This window comes from Eptatretus burgeri, chromosome 16 (genome assembly GCF_056783735.1).
Source record: "Eptatretus burgeri isolate ZD-2024b chromosome 16, Ebu_testis_v1, whole genome shotgun sequence".
NCBI lineage: Eukaryota > Metazoa > Chordata > Myxini > Myxiniformes > Myxinidae > Eptatretus > Eptatretus burgeri.
The window spans coordinates 19,849,407-19,870,194 of record NC_140976.1 but is presented as its reverse complement, the minus strand read 5'-3'; the positions used below and the strand labels follow the sequence as shown (position 1 = coordinate 19,870,194).

The 20,788-nt window shown below is 46.3% G+C and overlaps 1 protein-coding gene across 2 annotated transcripts in view; it reads right to left on the bottom strand.

The window, feature by feature from the left end:
- CUL5 (cullin 5) overlaps window positions 1-5,376 on the bottom strand; it is a 51,975-nt gene extending 46,599 nt beyond the window's left edge. For both annotated transcript variants that reach the window (XR_015052503.1, XM_085860239.1), the window contains exon 1: window positions 5,236-5,376. Coding sequence is in view for 1 of the 2 variants with exons in the window: in XM_085860239.1 (XP_085716365.1) it covers window positions 5,236-5,259 (24 nt within the window). In the remaining variant the exon portion in view is untranslated. The remainder of the gene's footprint in view (window positions 1-5,235) is intronic.
- Between the last annotated feature and the right edge of the window lie 15,412 nt (window positions 5,377-20,788).

Sequence of the window (20,788 nt, the reverse complement as noted above, 5' to 3'; positions counted from 1 at the left end):
TGAGAAGTTCAGCATGGATGCCACAGATCCCTGGAGCTTTGCCCCGTTTCAACCGGTTCACCGCAGCCCGTGTTTCCACACGCGAAGGTGGACCACAGTTGATTTGAGGGTCAGCAACAGGGATTGAAACACTCTTGACATCCAACTCGACAGCTGGGGGATCAGCCTGGTACAACCACTCAAAGTAACCGGCCCAGCGGGCCTTCACTTCAGATTCCTCTGTCAAGAGCTTACCACTCTCTGCTCTTACTGCAGTGCTCCGAGGGATGGGCTTGGATGAACGCAATGCGTGAATTCCCCTGTAAGCGGGACAAGAATCACCTGTCCACAGGTGATACTCCACCCCTCACAGATTCCTCGCACATAGGCCTCCTTGTCCACCCTCAGTGCACGTACAGTTTTACACCTCAGCTCCCTGAACAGCTCAGCTCTGCCATTCAGCCTGGCCCTGCGACTCTGGTCAATGGTATCCAGTGTCCCTTGAGAGTCAAAATTCTTCTTTGCCCTGCGGTGAGTTCCAAGACATCCACCGGCAACATCAAGGACGGTGGTCTTGAAGGCACTCCACAACTCTTCAGGACCCCACAAAGCACCCAGACCCCCCAAGTGTCCACTCAGCCTGTTCGCAAACTCCTCAGCTACTCTCTCATCCCTGAGCTTGCCAACATCCAGCCTCGGTTGGGATGGTACTATTCTCCAGGATTTAAGGTGCAGCTTTAGAGTTGCTACAACAAGCCTGTGGTCAGTATTGAGGAACTGAGCACTCCGGTCGACCCTGCAGTTCTAGATCATCCTCCAGCGACCGTCAATGAGGACATGGTCAATCTCCTTTGCCGCACCGCCAGCGTTGGAATACCAAGACAAGCGATGAGCTTGTGAGCACTGAAACCATGAACCAGCCACCCTAAGTCCATGACTTCTTGCAAAGTCAAGGAACTTAGTGCTATTCTGGTTCATAGTTCCTGACCCATGGGGACCAAAACACATCTCATAACCATCCCTATCAGTTCCAGTCGATGCATTGAAATCCCCCAAGACTAGAAGTGTATCTCATCAGGGGCACTGATCAACCACACACTCGAGCGTGGCGTATAATGCATCCTTCACGGTGAGATCACTCGCCTCAGTCGGAGCATAAACAGAGACCAGGGAAATGACACCTAACGAGTGACGAATCCTTAATGTCATAATACGCTCGTTGACCGGTGTTACCTCAATTATCATTGGGGTCAACTTATTGGACACAGCCACAGCAACTCCTTGGGTATGGCAACCATCAGAGCGCCCAGACCAATAGTAGGTGTAACCACCCACCATTATCTCGCCACAATCCGGTCTCCGAAACTCAGAGAGAGCTGCAATCCCGATGTCCAAACGCTTGAGCTCAGATGACAACAGAGACAGGTGATCATCCTCTCTTAGGGATAGGACATTCCAGGCACCTACCCAAAGGGACTGCCTCAGGTTAACCCAAGGAGACCGCCGTCTGGTGGACGACACCTGAGCACCACTCCGACACACTCTCCCGCAATCTGACCCAGGGATGTTACCCCGTGGTTTCCCTCCTATCATCAAAGATTGGGGGTCCCGAAGGCTTTTCCCCAATCCCGTCATCCGGTGAGCTGCCCTGCGAAGGGAAGCTGCACAGGAGGTACTCCCACGGAGTGGGTTTTCAGATTTTTTTGCGATTTTGTGTTTTGCAGAATGAAGGGTTTTACGGTGGCCGGAGTGCAAATCCTGCCACCAACCTCCTCATAAAAAAATAACCCAACTGCAGGAGGACGTCCGCAGACACAGTTGGGCACTAGATATGGATGGCCGTTGGCTCACAAGGAGCTCCTCCACCCTTTGACAGGTTTTGTTTTTAATCCTGCTGGGTGTCCATATCCAAACACCCTCCTCACCAGAAAACCTGGTGGGGGAGACGGTTTTGTCGCCGACAACCCGACCATGGAACAAGTTAGTACAGGTTAACATGGTACCTGTAGCAGGTCACAGGTCAAACCTGACCTGACACACTTGACCTGACACATTTGGCTCGAGGAGTGTGGGAGGGGGGGGTCAATCATTTATATAATCCGAGCCACCTGGGTGTCGTCGATTTGGTGAGAGCTGATTCGCTATTCCCTACATTCACAGGTGAGAGATGAGGGTGGGTCTTTATTTATTTGTTGACGTTTGCACGTGGTACATACTTGGGAGCCTCATTGGTATGTATTGCTCTTGTCTCCGCTATCGCTGATGACTCGCCAATAAGGCCAAAAAAAAAAAAATGTTGCATTGGCGTAACGGGTCACTGAAAAATAGGGTAGGTCGGTCGGGATCTTTTTTTTTTTTTTTTTTTTCCTAATAAATCCCAAAATTTTTGGATAATAAATCCAAAAATTTAATAAATCCTAATAAATCCCTCCCAAAATCTCCCCCGGCTCGAGTACCACCCTTTTTGTCGGCGGGTTCTGTCCGAAACACTTCCGGGTTTTTGCGATCGCAATCGCAATCAACAAGATACTTGAAATCGATAGCAAAAAAACAAAAAAAAAACGTAGGGTCGGCGGAATTTTTAGGGTCGGGCGGGTTACGCCAATGCAACATTTTTTTTTTTGGCCTAAGTGATGAAACTGGTCTGGTAACTGAGGGAGTGTATAGCATTGGGATTGTCATGTGTGAACATCTTTATAGTTGCTGAGGAACTCTGGGAAGGGTTCGAAATAGCATTAGCACTTTCCTTGTGTAAGTCTTCTTGGGTTGCTTGATGCAGCTTATTCGGTGAGGCGTGTAGGAGGGGTCAATCATATATATTACAGGTGGGATGGAGGATTAAAACCCAGTTTTGGCATTTAAGTTAATTAAAGTGGACCTTTTAGCTCATTTATGATTGTGGCCATTAAAGAAGAAGTAGTTTCGCTTCTGAATCAACAATAAACTTTTTTGTTTAACTTGAGAATCCATCTCCCTCCATATAACTCAAAGAAGAGAAAAATTAATTATATTTTATGACCATACATTATATCAGCAGTTCCTTCCTTGTCAAAAAAGCAATTTAAAGGTTATGCACAACACACTGCATCACAATTGTTTCATACAACACAAGTTTGATCTTAATACCTGAAGGATACCCAAATTTGTTTTTTTTTTGTTCCCCAAATGTTTTTTTTTTTAACATCGTGGTAACGGGATTTCAGTTAACCTCTATTGTGAATTTTGAATGTGAAGGATGTTGATTTTCAAAGGGTGTTCATTTTGAAGGGGTTTGATAAAATTAGGTCTTCATGACCCCGTCATGTCGATCAAAATTACCCGTCATGTCTTTCAAATAAATTGCACTCAAAATACTTTTTGTTTAAAATTATGCCAATGTTCTTCTGCTTTGGGGTAGAATTTGCTTTGAGGTGGGTTCCTTTTATAAGAGGTGAGGTCCAATGGTAGCAAGCTTCTGTCCTGCCTTGACCACAATAGTCTTCCACTTCCCTGAGTCCCCAGCCAACTCTCTCCACTCTCCAACCACCTTCACCTTATTGATATCCCTCACACAATCTTCCCATCTCGACCACGGTCTACCTCTTTTCCTCCAATTTTCCCACTCAACATATACGCTCTCTTCGCCATTCTTGCTTCCCCCATCCGCACCACTTTACCAGCCTACTTCAGTTGGATTTTTATCAACCTTCCTGTCAAGCTTACTTGCACACCAATCTTCTACCTCAGTTCATCCATCCTCCTATCCACCCTCTTCACTCCCGCAATCCTGACCCAGTTTTTCTCGCAGACCTGCAACTTCTGTTGATCCCCCCCTCCAATGCTTCCATCTCCAGAGAGTAAAGGTAGGCCGGTGTTACACACGACACCAGAACTTTCCCTTTCACTTTCCTTGATGTCTTTCGATCTGCTATCAATCCCTCCACCCTCTTCCATGCATTTGCACCCACCTGAATCCTCTTCTGCACCTCTGCCTCTGACCTATCATCCCCAGTCACTGATCCCCCCCCCCCCCCACACACAGATACAGATACTCAAACCTATTTCCCTGCCTGATCTCCTCTAACCTCATATTCATTTTTTTCCTTTCTCTACTGCCCAACCTACATCACTCCAGTCATCTCCATACTAATCTTCAATCCACGTTTCCAAAATGCCTCCTTCCACTCCCTCAGGACCTGCTGCATCGATCGCCTTCCTCTCCACAACAGCCAGATCATCCACGTAAAACATCCTACCCAGAATTACCATCATCTATACCCTCCTGCTTGCCAGCTTCATCACAATGACAAACAGGACTGGGATAAAATAGCTTCCCTGCCTCAAACTAATGTTCACGCTGAACTCCGACATCCCAGGATCAACCAAAACTCTTCCCTTCGCTCCCTTCCACCAACCGGACTTCTGCTTCCGGCACTCCCATCCATCTCAGTGTCGCCATCACCATCACCATCTCTCTCTCATCCCCCTACCCATTCTAAAGCCCTGCTGCTCTTCTCTGATCTCCATCTTCACACTCTTCCTTTATCCTCCCGTCCAGAATATTCTCCAGCACCTTCATTGCATGACATGGGAGTGCAATGCCCCCTGTACTCCCCCTGGATCTTGAAGATAGCCGCGTCCTCCACTCCTCCGGAATTGAACCCTCTCTCTCTCTCTCCCATATACATTCACCAACCTCTTCTTCCAACCGACTCCGACTTGTCCCGCTGGAATCAACATCGCTGTACACTCATCAATGCCTGGCGCTCTTCCCTTCTTCATCCTCTTTCATGCTGTCCGCACCTCCTGCTCTGCAAATCTGCACCACCTGTACATCAATGGGTGCTTCATGTCCTCGTTATCCTCATCCCTGTCCCGAGCCAATATATAAATCTACCTTCGAGTCTCGAAAAAAATAATAATAATAAAAAATAAACAGAAGAGAAAAAGCAGCTGAGACAACCGGCTTAAAGTTTGCTGATATTCGAAACCGGGAAGCAAGACATTTTAGGAGAGTCCTTTAGTCGCTGTGATTTGGAAGAGGTTTTGAAAAGAGAATCCACGAGCAGGTACACCAATCGCCGCCAGGTGCGCCGTTACCAAACATTCAAACCATCCATGACCATATTCCTCACAAGTAACCAATGGGTGCTGCACGAAAACCGCAATTACTGCCGTACACGGTGAGGGAAAAGCCTTTCGACCCGCCAGTTCCGACAAGCAAGCAACACAGCTTGTCGTCATAACCAATGAAGCCGATAACCCCCAAGCACAAACCTTTAACATATTCGGCGCCGCCATGTTCAGCTGAGGCACCAAATCTCGCGAGAGGTGATTGAGGTACCATCCTGATCACATAGATCTCGCGAGAGGTGATTGCGGTACCATCCCGATCACAGAGATCTCGCGAGAGGTGATTGCGGTACCATCCCGATCACAGAGATCTCGCGAGAGGTGATTGGGGTACCATCCTGATCACAGAGATCTCGCGAGAGGTCGGCGCAATGCAAGTGCGGTGAATGAGATTTCGCTTTCAACTGTGGTTGGGTGGTTGGTATTTTTCTGTTTAAAGTCATCTCATTATTTAAATAATTATTTAAGAACTCAAGGTGATTTAATTGCTTGATATTCCACGTCTTGTAAATTCATCAATCGATTAAATATTATATCCGAAGGAAATGTGCACAACGAATCGATATCACAACCTATACACTGCCCAATAGTCCACCGACGTTTACGAAATAAAGGTGAGCATTTTTATTTGTTTACTTGATGTTTCTCGCTATTGATTTTAACATATTCTATTTGTACGTTGACAACGCTGTTCAATATCCACACAGTAGGACCATAACAATAAGATACACCAAAAACGGAGACTTCGTGCTCGGTAAACAATACACAATATGTAAAAAATAAATTAAAAATTAAAAACAGTTTTATGAAGTGGAGAAATCAAGGAGAGAATGAGAATTTCTATTAAAAGAATCAAGGAAGAAGAATAACTTATTTTTAGTGTGACGTCATCAAATCAAAGAAAAAAAACATTAAAAAAAAAAGATGTAATCCTCCAACTGTTGGATTTGCTAACAGTCCAAACGTTTATGACGGCCTGACAAAACTAAGCATCAAATATCTACACATATCGAACAAACAAGTTTCAAATGGAGCACCTCGCCACCATTAGAGCATTAAAATTGCATCAGATGTGGCAATAAATGGGAATTGTTGATCCCAGCTTGCCGACTCGATGACAGAAGACGCCATTTGTATTTTTGCTTCCTTCATCTCTACCCTGTTTAGAAGCCCGTGGAGGCACCGGTTAACCTGCTCGTTATAACAATAATAGGTTCATTTAAGCAGGGAAGGAAGGAAGAAAAAAAAAAGGAAGAAGGAAAAAAAAGGAAGGAGAAAAAGGAAGCAAAGAAAAAAAAGGAAAAAAAGGAAGGAAAAAGGAAGGAAGGAAAAAAACGAAGGAAAAAAACGAAGGAAGGAAGGAAAAAAGGAAGGAAGAATAAAAAAGGAAGGAAGGAGAAAAAAGGAAGGAAGGAAAAAAAGGAAGGAAAGAGAGGGAAAAAAGGAAGGAAGGGAAAAGGAAGAAAGGGAAAAAAATGAAGGAAAAAAGGAACGAAAAAAAGGAAGGAAGGAAAAAACGAAGGAAAAAAAGGAAGGAAGAAAAAAAGGAAGGAAGGAAAAATAATTTAAATAATAATCTATCTATAATTCCAGCAATCTGTGTGTGTGTGTCTGTGTGTCTGTGTGTCTGTGTGTGTGTGTGTGTGTGTGTGTGTGTGTGTGTGTGTGTGTGTGTGTGTGTGTGTGTGTGTGTGTGTGTGTGTGTGTGTGTCTCTGTGTCTGTCTGTGTCTGTCTGTGTCTGTCTGTGTCTGTCTGTGTCTGTCTGTGTCTGTCTGTGTCTGTCTGTGTCTGTGTCTGTCTGTCTGTGTCTGTGTCTGTGTGTCTGTCTGTTTGTCTGCGACCGCCGTTTCTCGACGACCACCGGTCCGATCTGATTGAAACTTGCCAGGAATATTGCTGGGGACCTGAGGATGTGCCTTTTCAAGGTTTGATAATATGGAATAGGCAAAGCCGAGAAGCGAACGTAGAATTCTTCTTACATTCGTTTCTGACTTTACCTACAACTTGTTCACAACTGTATACTTGCCAACTATACCGTGGTACGTCTAAGCGCCGCACAGCTGATGATTTTGACGCAATTTCCGGTTACTTCGGCCTGGATTCGGGATCAGCGATCAAATAATGTAAATCACGATTAAAATCATTTTTTGATGATGCGGGAGATATCTTTATTAAAATGAACTTTGGGAAAAAAATAATTGAATAAATAAATAAATAAACAATCACTTCGAGTCAAGAATAAAAGAAAATATAAGTTCCGGAAAGAGTTTCAAAATCACTCCCGGTAATGTTAAATACAAAATAAACACTTCCTGTCATGAACAAAATCACTTTCGGAAGTATAAAATTAACTTTGGGAAAAAAATTATTGAATAAATAAATAAACACTTCCGGTCATGATCTCCCGGCATGCATCATTCCCCATGACAAAAACCGGAAACAAAAAAAATCCAGAAACAAAACAAAAACGGAAGCGAAAGGGTCATTGCCAATGACACGGATTCACAATTGCAGGGTATTGTGTTGTTTTTGTTGTTTCCTATTCTCTCATGTGCACGCGTTAAGTAATATTCACAAGATAGAAATAAAACCCAATCGTGTTTATACATCGCACAGCGTTTAACAACAACCCGAAGCAAAAGGTCATAGCTAACGACACGGATTCCAAATAGCCAGGGCTATTGTTTTGTTGTTGTTGTTTCCTATTCTCTCACGTGCACGCGTTAAGTATGAAGCTCACTGCTTTCGCTAATATGGAATAGGCAAGGCCGAGAAGCGAACGTAGAATTCTTCTTTCATTCGCTTCTTAAATATATCAAATTAAACAGTCTTTTTGCTATGAAAAATTAAATATTACCTTAACATTACCTTCACAACAACAACTACACCACCTAGAACAGGATCTCATCTGAAAAAAATAAATATTACCTCAACATTACCTTCACAACAACAACTACACCGCCTAGAACAGGATCTCATCTGCAAAAATAAATATTACCTTCACAACAACAACTACACCGCCTGGAACAGGATCTCATCTGCAAAAATAAATATTACCTTCACAACAACAACTACACCGCCTGGAACAGGATCTCATCTGAAAAAATAAACATTACCTCAACATTACCTTCACAACAACAACTACACCGCCGAGAACAGGATCTCATCTGCAAAAATAAATATTACCTTCACAACAACAACTACACCGCCTAGAACAGGATCTCATCTAAAAAATAAACATTACCTCAACATTACCTTCACAACAACAATTACACCGCCTAGAACAGGATCTCATCTAAAAAAATAAATATTACCTCAACATTACCTTCACAACAACAACTACACCGCCTAGAACAGGATCTCATCTGCAAAAATAAATATTACCTCAACATTACCTTCACAACAACAACTACACCGCCTAGAACAGGATCTCATCTGCAAAAATAAATATTACCTTCACAACAACAACTACACCGCCTAGAACAGGATCTCATCTAAAAAAATAAATATTACCTCAACATTACCTTCACAACAACAACTACACCGCCTAGAACAGGATCTCATCTGAAAAAATAAATATTACCTCAACATTACCTTCACAACAACAACTACACCGCCTAGAACAGGATCTCATCTGCAAAAATAAATATTACCTTCACAACAACAACTACACCGCCTAGAACAGGATCTCATCTAAAAAAATAAATACCAGAAGCGAACGTAGTATTCTTCTTACATTCGCTTCTGACTTTACCTATAACTTGTTCACAACTGTATACGCAATTTCCGGTTACTTCGGCCTGGATTCGGGATTGTGGCGTATTGGCATACACGTGCAAAGCACAATGCATAGAGCGTTGTGGGGGCGTGGAGGAGTTGTGATGGTAGTCACGTGTCTGCAATGCATATAGCTGTTCGCGCCCGCTAGGGACTTGTAGCATCAGTAGCGGCATGTGGTATCATTAGCAGTGTCTTGTAGGTCGTGTGCCTGTAGAGTGTATCGAGTGCGTAATAAAGCGGAGTTACAGGCATCCTAAGCCCACCTTCTCGCTCGAGACAATAAAGCGGAGTTGTGTTACCCTCTGGCTCGTGTCTGCCTGTTCGCACCTCTGCCACGACACGACAGTTTGGCGACGAGGCTGTTTCGGATCGACGCGTGCAGAGTGCCTGTTTTCCTCGACATTGGCTTTGAGTCGTTGCCGGAGCAATTGGATTGTAGGGCGCACGGAGCGCCGGGAGAATCAGCGCAGCTCGCGCGGTACGAGTTCGATCACCTGGCGAGGAGCCCAGGGAAGCGCATCGCAAGTTTCGCCGCACGGGTGAGACATCTCGCTGTCGCTTGCGAATTCACGTCGAGTGAACGGCAGGACAGGCTCGAAGATCGTTTTATTTCTGGGGTGCAAGAGTCGGAAATGGTTTCTGCAATGCCACGGCTAAAGGACGAGGACATTACATTCAACTCAGAAGCGGCGTCGGCCGTCGCACAGACTCTGGGGGATGTCCGGACCCTCGATGGCCAGAGCGTGACAGGTGATCCGGAGGTCCGCGCGGTGTACCACGCGCCCGCGGCCGCACGCACAGTCTTTGGTGCGGGTCGACTCCTGCAGCCTGGGCAGGTTTTTGTGGATGGAGCGCCGATTGTGTTTCAAGTTGGTACCGGAGCGGCGATGTCGATCATAAGCAAGCGCACCGCTCGTACACTCCCCGGTATACGCCTTTTCAGGTCTACCCTCGCATTGCACACGTATACCGGTGAAGCGCTACCAGCGGTTGGCAGGGCACACGTCTTGGTCGCCCATCAAGGTCTGCGGGTCGCACTCTTGCTGTTCGTGGTGCGAGGGGAGGGGCTCGCCCTTTTGGGTCGGAGCTGATTGGCCCGCATTCAACTAGTCGGGACGGCGCCAGCCAGTGGCCTTGGACGTCCCGTGCCGAGCCAATTAGAGTGTCGGTGGGGGGAGGTTCCTGTTTCGGAATTCATACCTCCAGGTGCGCCTGTGTCTCCTTCGGGCCCCGTACCTCCGTTTGGGCCCGGGCCTCCTTCGAGACCCGAGGGCGATGTCCCGGCGGCAGGGGCCGCGGCGATACAACATGGGTTTCCGTTCATTGCTTCCTGCAACGACGATATACAGTTCCGGAGCAACGGGGAGCATGCCAGCTGCGACGGACTCTCGCACTTGCGTTGCGCTCATGATACAGTGCACGCCCGTGTCGTTCAGGCGATTTCAATGGGGGATTGGAGCGAACCAGTCGCATTCAAGAAGTTCGCGGAACGCGACCATCGATGGTGTCCTCTTCGACGTTCAGATGAGGACCTGCACGCAAGTCGCCTCAACGTCGTGACAACCAAGAGGCTTGCATGCAGCGTGGTTCATAAGTTGTTAATTGTGATGTGTTTGATTCTCGCGGCACGAGTGATTAAGCATGGCGTAATAAAAGCAAATGCCGACGGTTCGCATGTGAGCAAAATGTGTTTGATTGGGTTCAATGCTTTCTTTGATGTGAAGAACTTGCGGACGATCGTTGTGAATAAAGAGGTCTTCTCAATCCCGATCTCCGATGACAGTCCGCAGTTTGCTGCAACCTCATGTGTTAACATTATACTGTGGGAACGCGCTGTACGTAAAGAGAAGTTTGCTTCTGCGCAGACGATGTTTTTGCTGCTTTATGACATTGCTGTGCATTCAGTGTATGCTGATCGTCCGTGTGGACGTGCGTTGAAGTGTCGGCTAGAATTGCTGCGACCTAAGGGGTCGGTGGCAGGGACGGGGTTGCACCTGGCATTGGAGCGCGGTTTTGGTGTGGGACAGCTGGTAATGGAGCCGGCTAATTGCCTGGTTCGAGTTGATGGCGGGGAGCCAGAGCCGGGTTGCTGTTCAGCATCACCCCCACCCCTGATATCGCCAAGGTCAGACGTGTCTGGCGCCATGGAGCGCAAACCTCTGGTCTTGCCAAGGTCAGCCGCGCTGGCGCCAGCGGGGCTTGCAGGCTCGGGGTGTTTACCTGATTCGGTCCTGTCGGAGGGAGATGTGCCAACTTGTCGACCGGGGGCATTTGATGGTGCCGGGGGAGGTTCACTTGGGGTGTCACCTCGACCTCGCCGGGAGGCGTGTAAGCATGGGCCGCCTGGGGGCGCTTCTACAGTCTACTGCATTTGGAGTTCAACTCACTCGCACCAACACAGTATATGATGTGATGGGGTGTATTATGTGTCAGATTAAAACAACGGCATTAGTGTTTCAGGTTGTGCGGATGAAGCACGCTTTTCTTTTGATCTGTCTCATCTGGGTTTGTTCTCAGCCCGACCGTCACCCCAGGGTTAGATCAAGTGATGTGGTACTTGGAGGATTTTACTTGGTTGATGTCATTTTGTTCCTCTTTGCTTTTTTGTGTCGTAGTATTCTTTGCCAATTATGCTTGTCATTACGATTGTCATCTTATAATCATACTTTTAGGAGGGAGGAGTGTGGCGGTTTGGCATACGCGTGCAAAGCACAATGCGTAGAGTGTTGTGGGGGCGTGGAGGAGTTGTGATGGTAGTCACGTGTCTGCAATGCATATAGCTGTTCGCGCCCGCTAGGGACTTGTAGCACCAGTAGCATCAGTAGCGGCAGGTGGTATCATTATCAGTGTCTTGTAGGTCGTGGGCCTGTAGAGTGCATCGAGTGCGTAATAAAGCGGAGTTACGGGCATCCTACACCCACCCTCTCGCTCGAGACAATAAAGCGGAGTTGTGTTACCCTCCGGCTCGTGTCTGCCTGTTCGCACCTCTGCCACGACACTTCAGGGATCAGCGATCAAATAACGTAAATCACGATTAAAAATTATTTTTTGATGATGTGGGAGATATCTTTATTAAAATCAGTGGAGGAAATATACACCATGTCTGATATTATTTGGGTCTTTCATGTCTCCGACGATGCCTTTGTCTCCCAGCATGCATCATTCCCCATGACAAAAACCGGAAACAAAAAAAACCCAGAAACAAAACAAAAACGGAAGCAAAAGGGTCATAGGCAACGACACGGATTCACAATTGGCAGGGTATTGTGTTGTTTTTGTTGTTTCCTATTCTCTCATGTGCACGCGTTAAATAATATTCACAAGATAGAAATAAAACCCAATCGTGTTTATACACCGCTCAGCGTTTAAATACAACCGGAAGCAAAAGGTCATAGCTAATGACACGGATTCCAAATAGGCAGGGGTATTGTGTTGTTGTTGTTGTTGTTGTTGTTGTTGTTTTCTATTCTCTCACATGCACGCGTTAAGTATTAAGCTCACTTCGTTCGCTATTAATCGGACAAGCGGCTCCCAAGTTACGGCCATTTATCTGTCAACCAATGACAAGACACGGTGCTATGACGTCACGAATGACGTCACAATTAATGTTTATTTTTTATTTATTTATTTGTTGCACGATTGACGTTACAATTCTTCTTCTTCTTCGTTTGGTATGACGTTACAATCGACGCTGGGGACCTGATAATGTGCCTTTTCAAGGTTTGATATGGTTCTTCATCCGTTTCAGCTGTTTCCCAAGTGTTTCCCAATACAAGGTTTGAAAGCTGTTTTTGTCCCAAGGTTTGAATTAATTGTTCAAATTATTAATTAATCCCAAGGTTTGAATTTTCCCAAGGGGAAGAGCTGTTTCCCAAGGGTTTGAAAGCTGTTTTTTCCCAAGGTTTGAATTAATTGTTGTGCTTGGTAGACATTTGTGAATACATTCACAGAGAGAGGAGTGAGAGAGGAGGGGGGAGAGATGGGGGAGAGAGGGGAGAGAGGGGGAGGGAGAGAGAGGGGCGTCACAATTCAAGAGAGGGGGAGAGAGGAGGGGGCGAGAGAGGGGGTGAGAGTGGGGGCGAGAGAGGAGGGGCGAGACTAGGGAGAGAGAGGGGGGAGAGAGGGGGGGCGACAGAGGGGGGGCGAGAGAGAGGAGGCGTCACAATTTTTCTTCTTCTTCGTTTGATATGACGTCACAATTGACGCTGGGGACCTGAGTATGTTTCCCACGTGTTTCCCAAGTTATGGCCATTTATGATACGGTTGGTCCGATCTAATTGAAACAATGCCCCAATGCAGTCGTCGTTTACGAGAGCGAAGGAACGAAGCTGCACCTACGGGCCCGCACTAGTAATCTATCTATAATTCCAGCAGTGTGTGTGTGTGTGTGTGTGTGTGTGTGTGTGTGTGTGTGTGTGTGTGTGTGTGTGTGTGTGTGTGTGTGTGTGTGTGTGTGTGTGTGTGTGTGTGTGTGTGTGTGTGTGTGTGTGTGTGTGTGACCGCTGTTTCTCGACAACCACTGGTCCGATCTAATTGAAACTTGCCAGATATATTGTTGGGGACCAGAGGAAGTGCCTTTTCTTCTTCTTCTTCTTTCGGCTGCTCCCATTCGGGGTCGCCACAGCGGATCATCCGGATGATCCGCATAGTGATTTGGCACATGTTTTACGCCGGATGCCCTTCCTGACGCAACCCTGGTCGCCTCTTACGACACAGGGATATTGAGGAAGTGCCTTTTCATGGTTTGATATTAATCGGACAAGTGCTTCCCAAGTTATGGCCATTTATTTACCAAACCAATGACAAGACACGTTGTTGCGTGGGCGTGGCCGATGGAGAAGGGAAGCACAGCCACGTTCCCCATTACAGGTTACAACGTACGGGCTTCCGGAGAGTGATGACTTCGTGTATTCTAATAATTTCTCGATTTATTATGCGCATTTATAGATAAACACAATGGCCCAACTTATGATCGTTTTCATATTAGACGGTGCATAAATTTCGGTAACATCAGAGTGCTGGTATGCTCCGAACCAGGAAGTAATTTTTTTCTCTCTCTTCTCTTCTCTTTTTGTTTTTCCTTGCCACGACATTGTGAAAAGGTAAAATACGTTGCCGCTAATTGAATAATTGGTATTAAAACTAAATTGCGAATAATCGTAACTGCAAATAATATGCGAACTTCCGGGCCACGCACGTACGGGCACGCGAGAGCGAAGAAACGGCCTGTGTGGTTGTTGTTTGTTGCTTGCGGTTTGAATGTTTATTTATTTATTTTTTTTTAATTTTTATTTTTTACGGGCACATACCAGTAGTATTCGTAGTAGTACTAGTACTAATAATACTAATAATACTAATAATACTAATAATAATAATAATAATAAAAACCCAGGAATATTTACTTCGTCTGGTCACAGCTCGTTTTATTATATAACAAAAATGCACAACCATTGCTGATTGGTGACGTGGAGATGAATTATTGTAAAATGATGGATCGAGGCCGAGTGTAGCAAGATTAAGTTTATTGTCGGATCAATTTATATGTAATATGGGATTCGTAGATAAAGGGGGCTTTCAATCTGTGCTAAAGATGATTGATATCTTCCAATGTCCTTTAAATGTGTAGCGTGTGTCAAATCCGTCACTTTTTAAAGTAGTCACATGTTTGTGACGTACAAGCAAGCTCCTGTGCCAGACTGGAGAAATAAGAGGAAGATAAAGAATAAGAAGAATGGATAGCTGACAGCAAAGGTCGGAATTGGAGCTGGTACATGCTCGGTGTGTGATGGTGATGCAGCAATTTACACTGATTAAGTTAAGTGTTAAAAGGCTGTACACGTAATCTAACACGTTAATATGTAAACACAACGTGGGAATTATCCTTTTTGAACCTCGACAGCAACTTTTATACAAACCGTTTAAATTTGGGGGGAATGAGTATAGCCGTAGGCATGTACTAATAAATAAAACCACACTCGGTAGGGTAATGATTGGAGGGTCCACTCCGAGTCTGGGAGGCCGGTGGTTTGAATCCCATCCGAGTCGTCCCAAAAACTTCAAAACATGGTCCGTGCTACTTCCTTGCTTTACACTCAGCATATGTGTTCCAAAAACACCTGGACAACTTTGGTTGTGAATATATTTAGTTCCACAAATCATACAACAATACCCTTTGTTTTATATGATACAGAAACTTACAAAGATTTCTTTATTTTCAGGTCTGGTGGTTTACTGTGAAAGAAAATGGCGACTCCACAGAAGAAACCTCAGTGCGTCGAATGGTTCATTGAGATGAGATCCAACAGGCAAGTTCAGCGTAATTTCCGCACAAGGTATGGAAGGAATCCACCATTGTGGACTAGTATCGGAGAGTGGTAATGAGGGGTTTAAGGAGACTGGAAGTTGTCAGAAACAGAAAAGTACCGGTTGAACAAGCGCAAGTGCAGCAGAGGTTGAACGAGTGCGTGGATCATTTCAACAAAATTCCCAGAAAATCAATCTGATGTACATCCAAAGAACTGGGACTACCAACCACCACCGCACACAGGATTTTGCATGAAAGACTGAAGCTTTATGGGTGCAACCAGCACAACATTAGGATCTGGGGCTCTGAAAACCCTCACGTGGTCATTGAACACATATGCGATAGTCCAATGGTGAATGTGCGATGTGGCCTTCTCCATGATCGCTTGGTGGGTCCTTTTTTCTTTGTGGAGGACACAGTGACCTCAACAATTTACATGAACGTATTTGAAGGATTCACCTTCCCACAGATTGAAGACCTGCAACCTGATATCATTTTTCAACAGGACGGCGATCCCCCTCATTGGACCTTTGTTGTTTGAGCCACCCTGAATGAAAAATTTTTCAGGTCGCTGGATTGGTCGAGACGGACCAACCGCCTGCCCCCCATAATCACCAGACATAACCCCCCCTTGATTTTTTTTTTTCTGTGGAGGTTTGTCAAAGATGTTGTCCACAACACCAAGGTGGCAAACCTGCAGGATCTTCATTCTCGTATCACAGCTGCATGCGCACTGATGGATGCAAACATGCTGAGCTGAACATGGCAAGAACTCGTGTACCGCCTTGGTGTCCTGCACACAAAAAACGGAGCTCACTTTGAAGTGTATTGATGGTGTGCACAAAACCTTACGAGTTTCTGTATTTATATAAACCAACGGGTATCATGTTATTATTTTTGGTACTCAATATATCAACAACCAAAGTTGTCCGGGTCTTTTTGGAACACCCTTGTATGTATGTATATATATATATATATATATATATATATATATATATATATATATATATATATATATATATATATATATGTATAGGCTGTGCAATGATGATTATATATATATATATATATATATATATATATATATATATATATATATATATATATATATATATATATCACGGACATACAACCAAAGGTTGGCAACCATTGCATAGCCAGCCTTTGATAGACCTAACGGCTTCCTTCTGTTTTAAAGTTCCTTTCATTTATTCAGGGAACTCGTATACAGTATAACTTTTGGAGTCGGCCATGGACCGGTTTTGCCCAAGACTTTCACGAACAGGCTGGCCAGGCCTTACATTCGTTTCAAGGCATTATGCGTAACCTGTTCTTGGTACCTGAGAAGACTCGCCGACTCTTCATGAAAGACGTCGTGGGGTCAACGTCCATCCGATTGTGGTCAGTACACACATTGCTACCGCGCCCTTCCTGTGAAACACCAGGATGAGAGTTTATACCTGGGGCAAGATTCAAACCCAGCTGGCTCGCCAACTCGAAGGCGAGTGTGCATACCTCTAAGATACGTGAACAGTCAAAATTCCAAATCTGCATATCCATGCCCAATGGCCCTATAACTTGATCGCAGCGCAGTTCTGCGCTTACGCAGCAAATATCAGTCACGTGACAACTTCTTTGTGATGACGTAAAGCAAAAACAGCTTTTCTGCGTGCATTGCAAGTTGGCAGGTGTGCCACGTCACACATACGTACTGTGCACACGGAGAGAGGGAGTAAGGCTGATGGTGGAATGTTTGGGGCGATTGCATCGGTGCAATGACGATCATTGATATACTGTACAATGTACACAATATTCACAATTTATTTGTATAAACCAGTACTATACATCATACAGCGCATTGATGTCAGCAAAGGAATTTCTTAGCAGGGGTTATATTGTTGCGGGGCCGGGTATCGGTGGCGAGCACGACCGCTAGAGGGAGCAGGAGAGTCGGCTCCACCGAACACACCAGAATTGAGGTCGTGACTCTCGGATAAGTCCGGAAGGCACGGGTCCCTTACAGGACCATGACTCGCCAATGATTCGACCGTGTGGGGTAGGGTCAATTGCCAAACTTCAATATACCTAATTTACCTACGCAGCAAAGCTACCGGGAAATTCACACCCTCGACGGACCTTGAGCAGAACGAGCCGTAACCGAGCCCGAACCGTGTGTAACCTGTGCGGAGGTTACCAAGGCCTCTCGGTCCAAATGAACAATTTACTGCCTCGCTATTTCTCAACACACACCGTGCTAAGCCAATGAAAGAAACACAGAAACGAGCTGAAACATTCGACAAAAGGAATATTTATTTACAATGGGGCAGGGGGCACGCAAGAAGGCAGAGTTATCCGAATAAGCAATGAAATAATGTACAACAAAAAGCACTTAACAATTCTACTTATCAGACGGGCCCACACACAGACACACACCCCCAAAAGAATTGGTGGCCAAGGCCTTTATTGATACCCCCAGCTCGGATGGAAGGTGAGCTGGAGGTAAGAGGCTGGCTTGGACCTTCCCGCTTCGTGCGGTTCTCGACGATCGGGCCCGGCGGGACTCGAACCCGCAACACGATGCCGCTCCAAGCACCAGGTACGGAGGATAACGTCGGGCGCTGGCATGCTCCACCGGCAAAATCAGGTGACGAGGCAGGCAAAGCAAGTCAGCTCAGCAGGCAAAGCAAGTCAGCTCGGCAGGCAGGCAAGCGATTCTCCTCCGACTCGTAGGCAGGCGATTCACAGCGGGAAGACTCAGACTCTCAGCCTCAACCAACGAACCCTCCGATTCCCTCACTGGGTCGCCCCACACAATTATCCCTCCTTTTTGACAGGTGGGAGGGATCCGTCTCGCGTCATTCTGACCTCATTGGACAGGCGTGTCGGGCGATCTCCCGGCCGTCTGAGATTGATCGGTGGGGTGGGGGGGGGGTGCTCATGTCTCCACCCCTCGACCAGGAAGTCGAGCAGCAATATGTTGTGTTGGCTCCCCATTGGCCGAGAGGCGGCAGACGTGCTCGCACCCCTCCGATTGGCTGAGAGAGGTGCCATGCCCGTATTTGGAGAGAAATCCAAGACGCCAACGTCCGAAGAAACTCCGCCTGGCACATTGGAGTCCACCAACGTACGTGCCGACATGCAAGCGTGCAATGGCCGTTGGTGAAAAAGCGAAGGCAGGTGTCGTTGTCGTTGTGAAGTTTAAAATGTAAAAATCTTAACTATAAAATAACTCACAGCGCATGTACAATTAATCACCCATTAAACACATAGGACGGGACCCTAACTAGAAACACATGCTTACCGATATAGCTGATCTATAGGACCTGGCTGTTGTGTGCAGTAAGCTTCCAAATTCACAACAAAATTAGATGGTTTGCCATTGCTCTCCCAGCGTTGTTTGCCTGTGCTCCATCTTTTTAAAAATTGTTGTGGTGCTGGGTTCGGTGGCGAGGACGACCGCGAGATGGGGCAGTTGTTAGGCCATCTCCCACTGGACTCCCGGAATTGAAGGTCATCGCTCCGGATAACTCCGAAGCTGACGGGTTGCTTAATTGACCGTGGTTGCCAATATTTTGATGGCGTGGGGTAGGGTTTATTTGTCTATTGTAATTTACCTAAGTGCCCACGCCGTCTAACTACCCGGGAAGCCACACGCTCGGCAGGCTTCGTCCGAACTGAGTTGCTGTTACCGACTCGGGTCTGGCGTAACCGAGCGGGAATTACCAAAACCTGCAGGTCCAAATAGCAATTTACGGCACGAGCGGCCTCACTAATTCACAAGCCCGAACCATACTGGGTCAACGAAAGAAAACACAGACAACAAACTGGAACATTTAACAGTTATTTATTTACAATAAGCAATAGGGAGGGAAACACAGAGGATACTTAATCACGAATATAAATGCAGGCAAATGTACAATGGCAATCACTTCACAGTTTTACTTAGACTGGCACCACACACAGACACACACACCCGAAAAGAAATGGAGCCGGCTGGCCTTTATTGGACCCTCCAGCCGCGGAAGATAGGCAAGCTGGGGGTCAGAGTCTGGTCGGGTACCTGGCCGCCTCGTGTGGTCTGGCCGACCCGCACTTGTGAGCTCGGGGACCGTGGAACAGCTTTACGATGAACCAGGCACACCAAGGGCGGTGGGACTTGAACCCACAACCAACGACACACCAGGCACCAAGGATCGAGGGCGAAGAGACAGACGCCAGCCAGCACGATCCAACCATGAACCAAAAAGCGAGACGAGACCCCCTTCTGTCAGGATCGCGCTGTCAATCCTCATCTCCTCATGCTGGGTCGAGGGATCGGGCTCTTTCATAACTTCCCCTCTCATTGGTCGGGGGGGGGGGCGTCGGGTGATTGTTGTCCTCTCCTCATTGGACGAGGCTGCCTCCGGTCTCTGTGGGCTGTTGCAGTGTTCGCCCCTGATTGGACCAAAGAGACATTCTTTCTTCTCGGGGCGGAGCCAGAGCTCCGAGGCACCTTTGTCTTCCCCATGTCGACAGGGGAGACGTTATTTCTTGCTGGGCGGAGTTTGCTATGAAGCGATGGAAACTCCGTCCACGTTCGTGGCCTTGAACACATGCATAATGGAGCTGAAGGAGTGGAGGGGATTGATGTAGAAAACTAACGAGAAAGAAACTCGCAGCGCACACATGAAATTCTCATTAGACATAAGGAAGGGATTCTAACTATCCACATATACTTAACGCAATAACTAAACTTTGGGTCAACTGTATGTGTGAATGCGAATGGTTTCCAGATTCGTAACAATATTAGGTGGTTTCACCATTGCTCTCCCAGCATTATTTGCCTGTGCTCCATCTTTTTAAAATGCTGAGCGTCAAGCAAGGAAGCAGCCCGTGTGAACATCATGAAGTTTTCAGTGATGCAAAACTATGCTGCAGAACATCACTCTCAATCTTTGCCTTTCTCGTATTATCATGGAGTACCGGAGTACTCCATCTGAAGCAATGGCATGGGAAAGCATATTGCAAGTTTTGCAGAGGCCAAGATAAAGTTAACGAGAACGGCACTAAGTAGAGCGCATACCTCCACCAGGCGGAAGAGTTTACATTTTGTATCCCAATGATAGGCCGGATGTAGAACCAGTCCTGAACCAAAATCGAATCGATTGATCCTTGTCATACACCCAACCTGTCCACCAAATTTCATCCAAGTCCACGCACAACTTTATGAGATGGATGGACAGATGCTACAGACAGATGGACGGACGGACAAACAAAACGTTTTCCAAGGTCATTTGAAAGCCCCGACCCTAGTCCAACGTGATTAGGTGACGGGTGAAAACAACTTCCGTCCACCTTCGGTGGTTGAGCTAGGTCACCAGGGGGCCCGTGATTTACTCTGCTCTACATGATGACCAAAAATGAAGATTGTCCGGAAAATTGAAGCCAGAAGCATCGCAGCAGGTTCTTCAGCACTGAAAAAAACTGGTTTGAAGATGACACTGGTAGTAGTAGTAGTAGTAGTAGTAGTAGTGGTAGTAGTAGTAGTAGTAGTAGTAGTAGTAGTAGTAGTAGTAGTAGTAGTAGTAGTCGGAGGAGGCTGTAGATATTGACTTGGCACTGTATCACGTGTT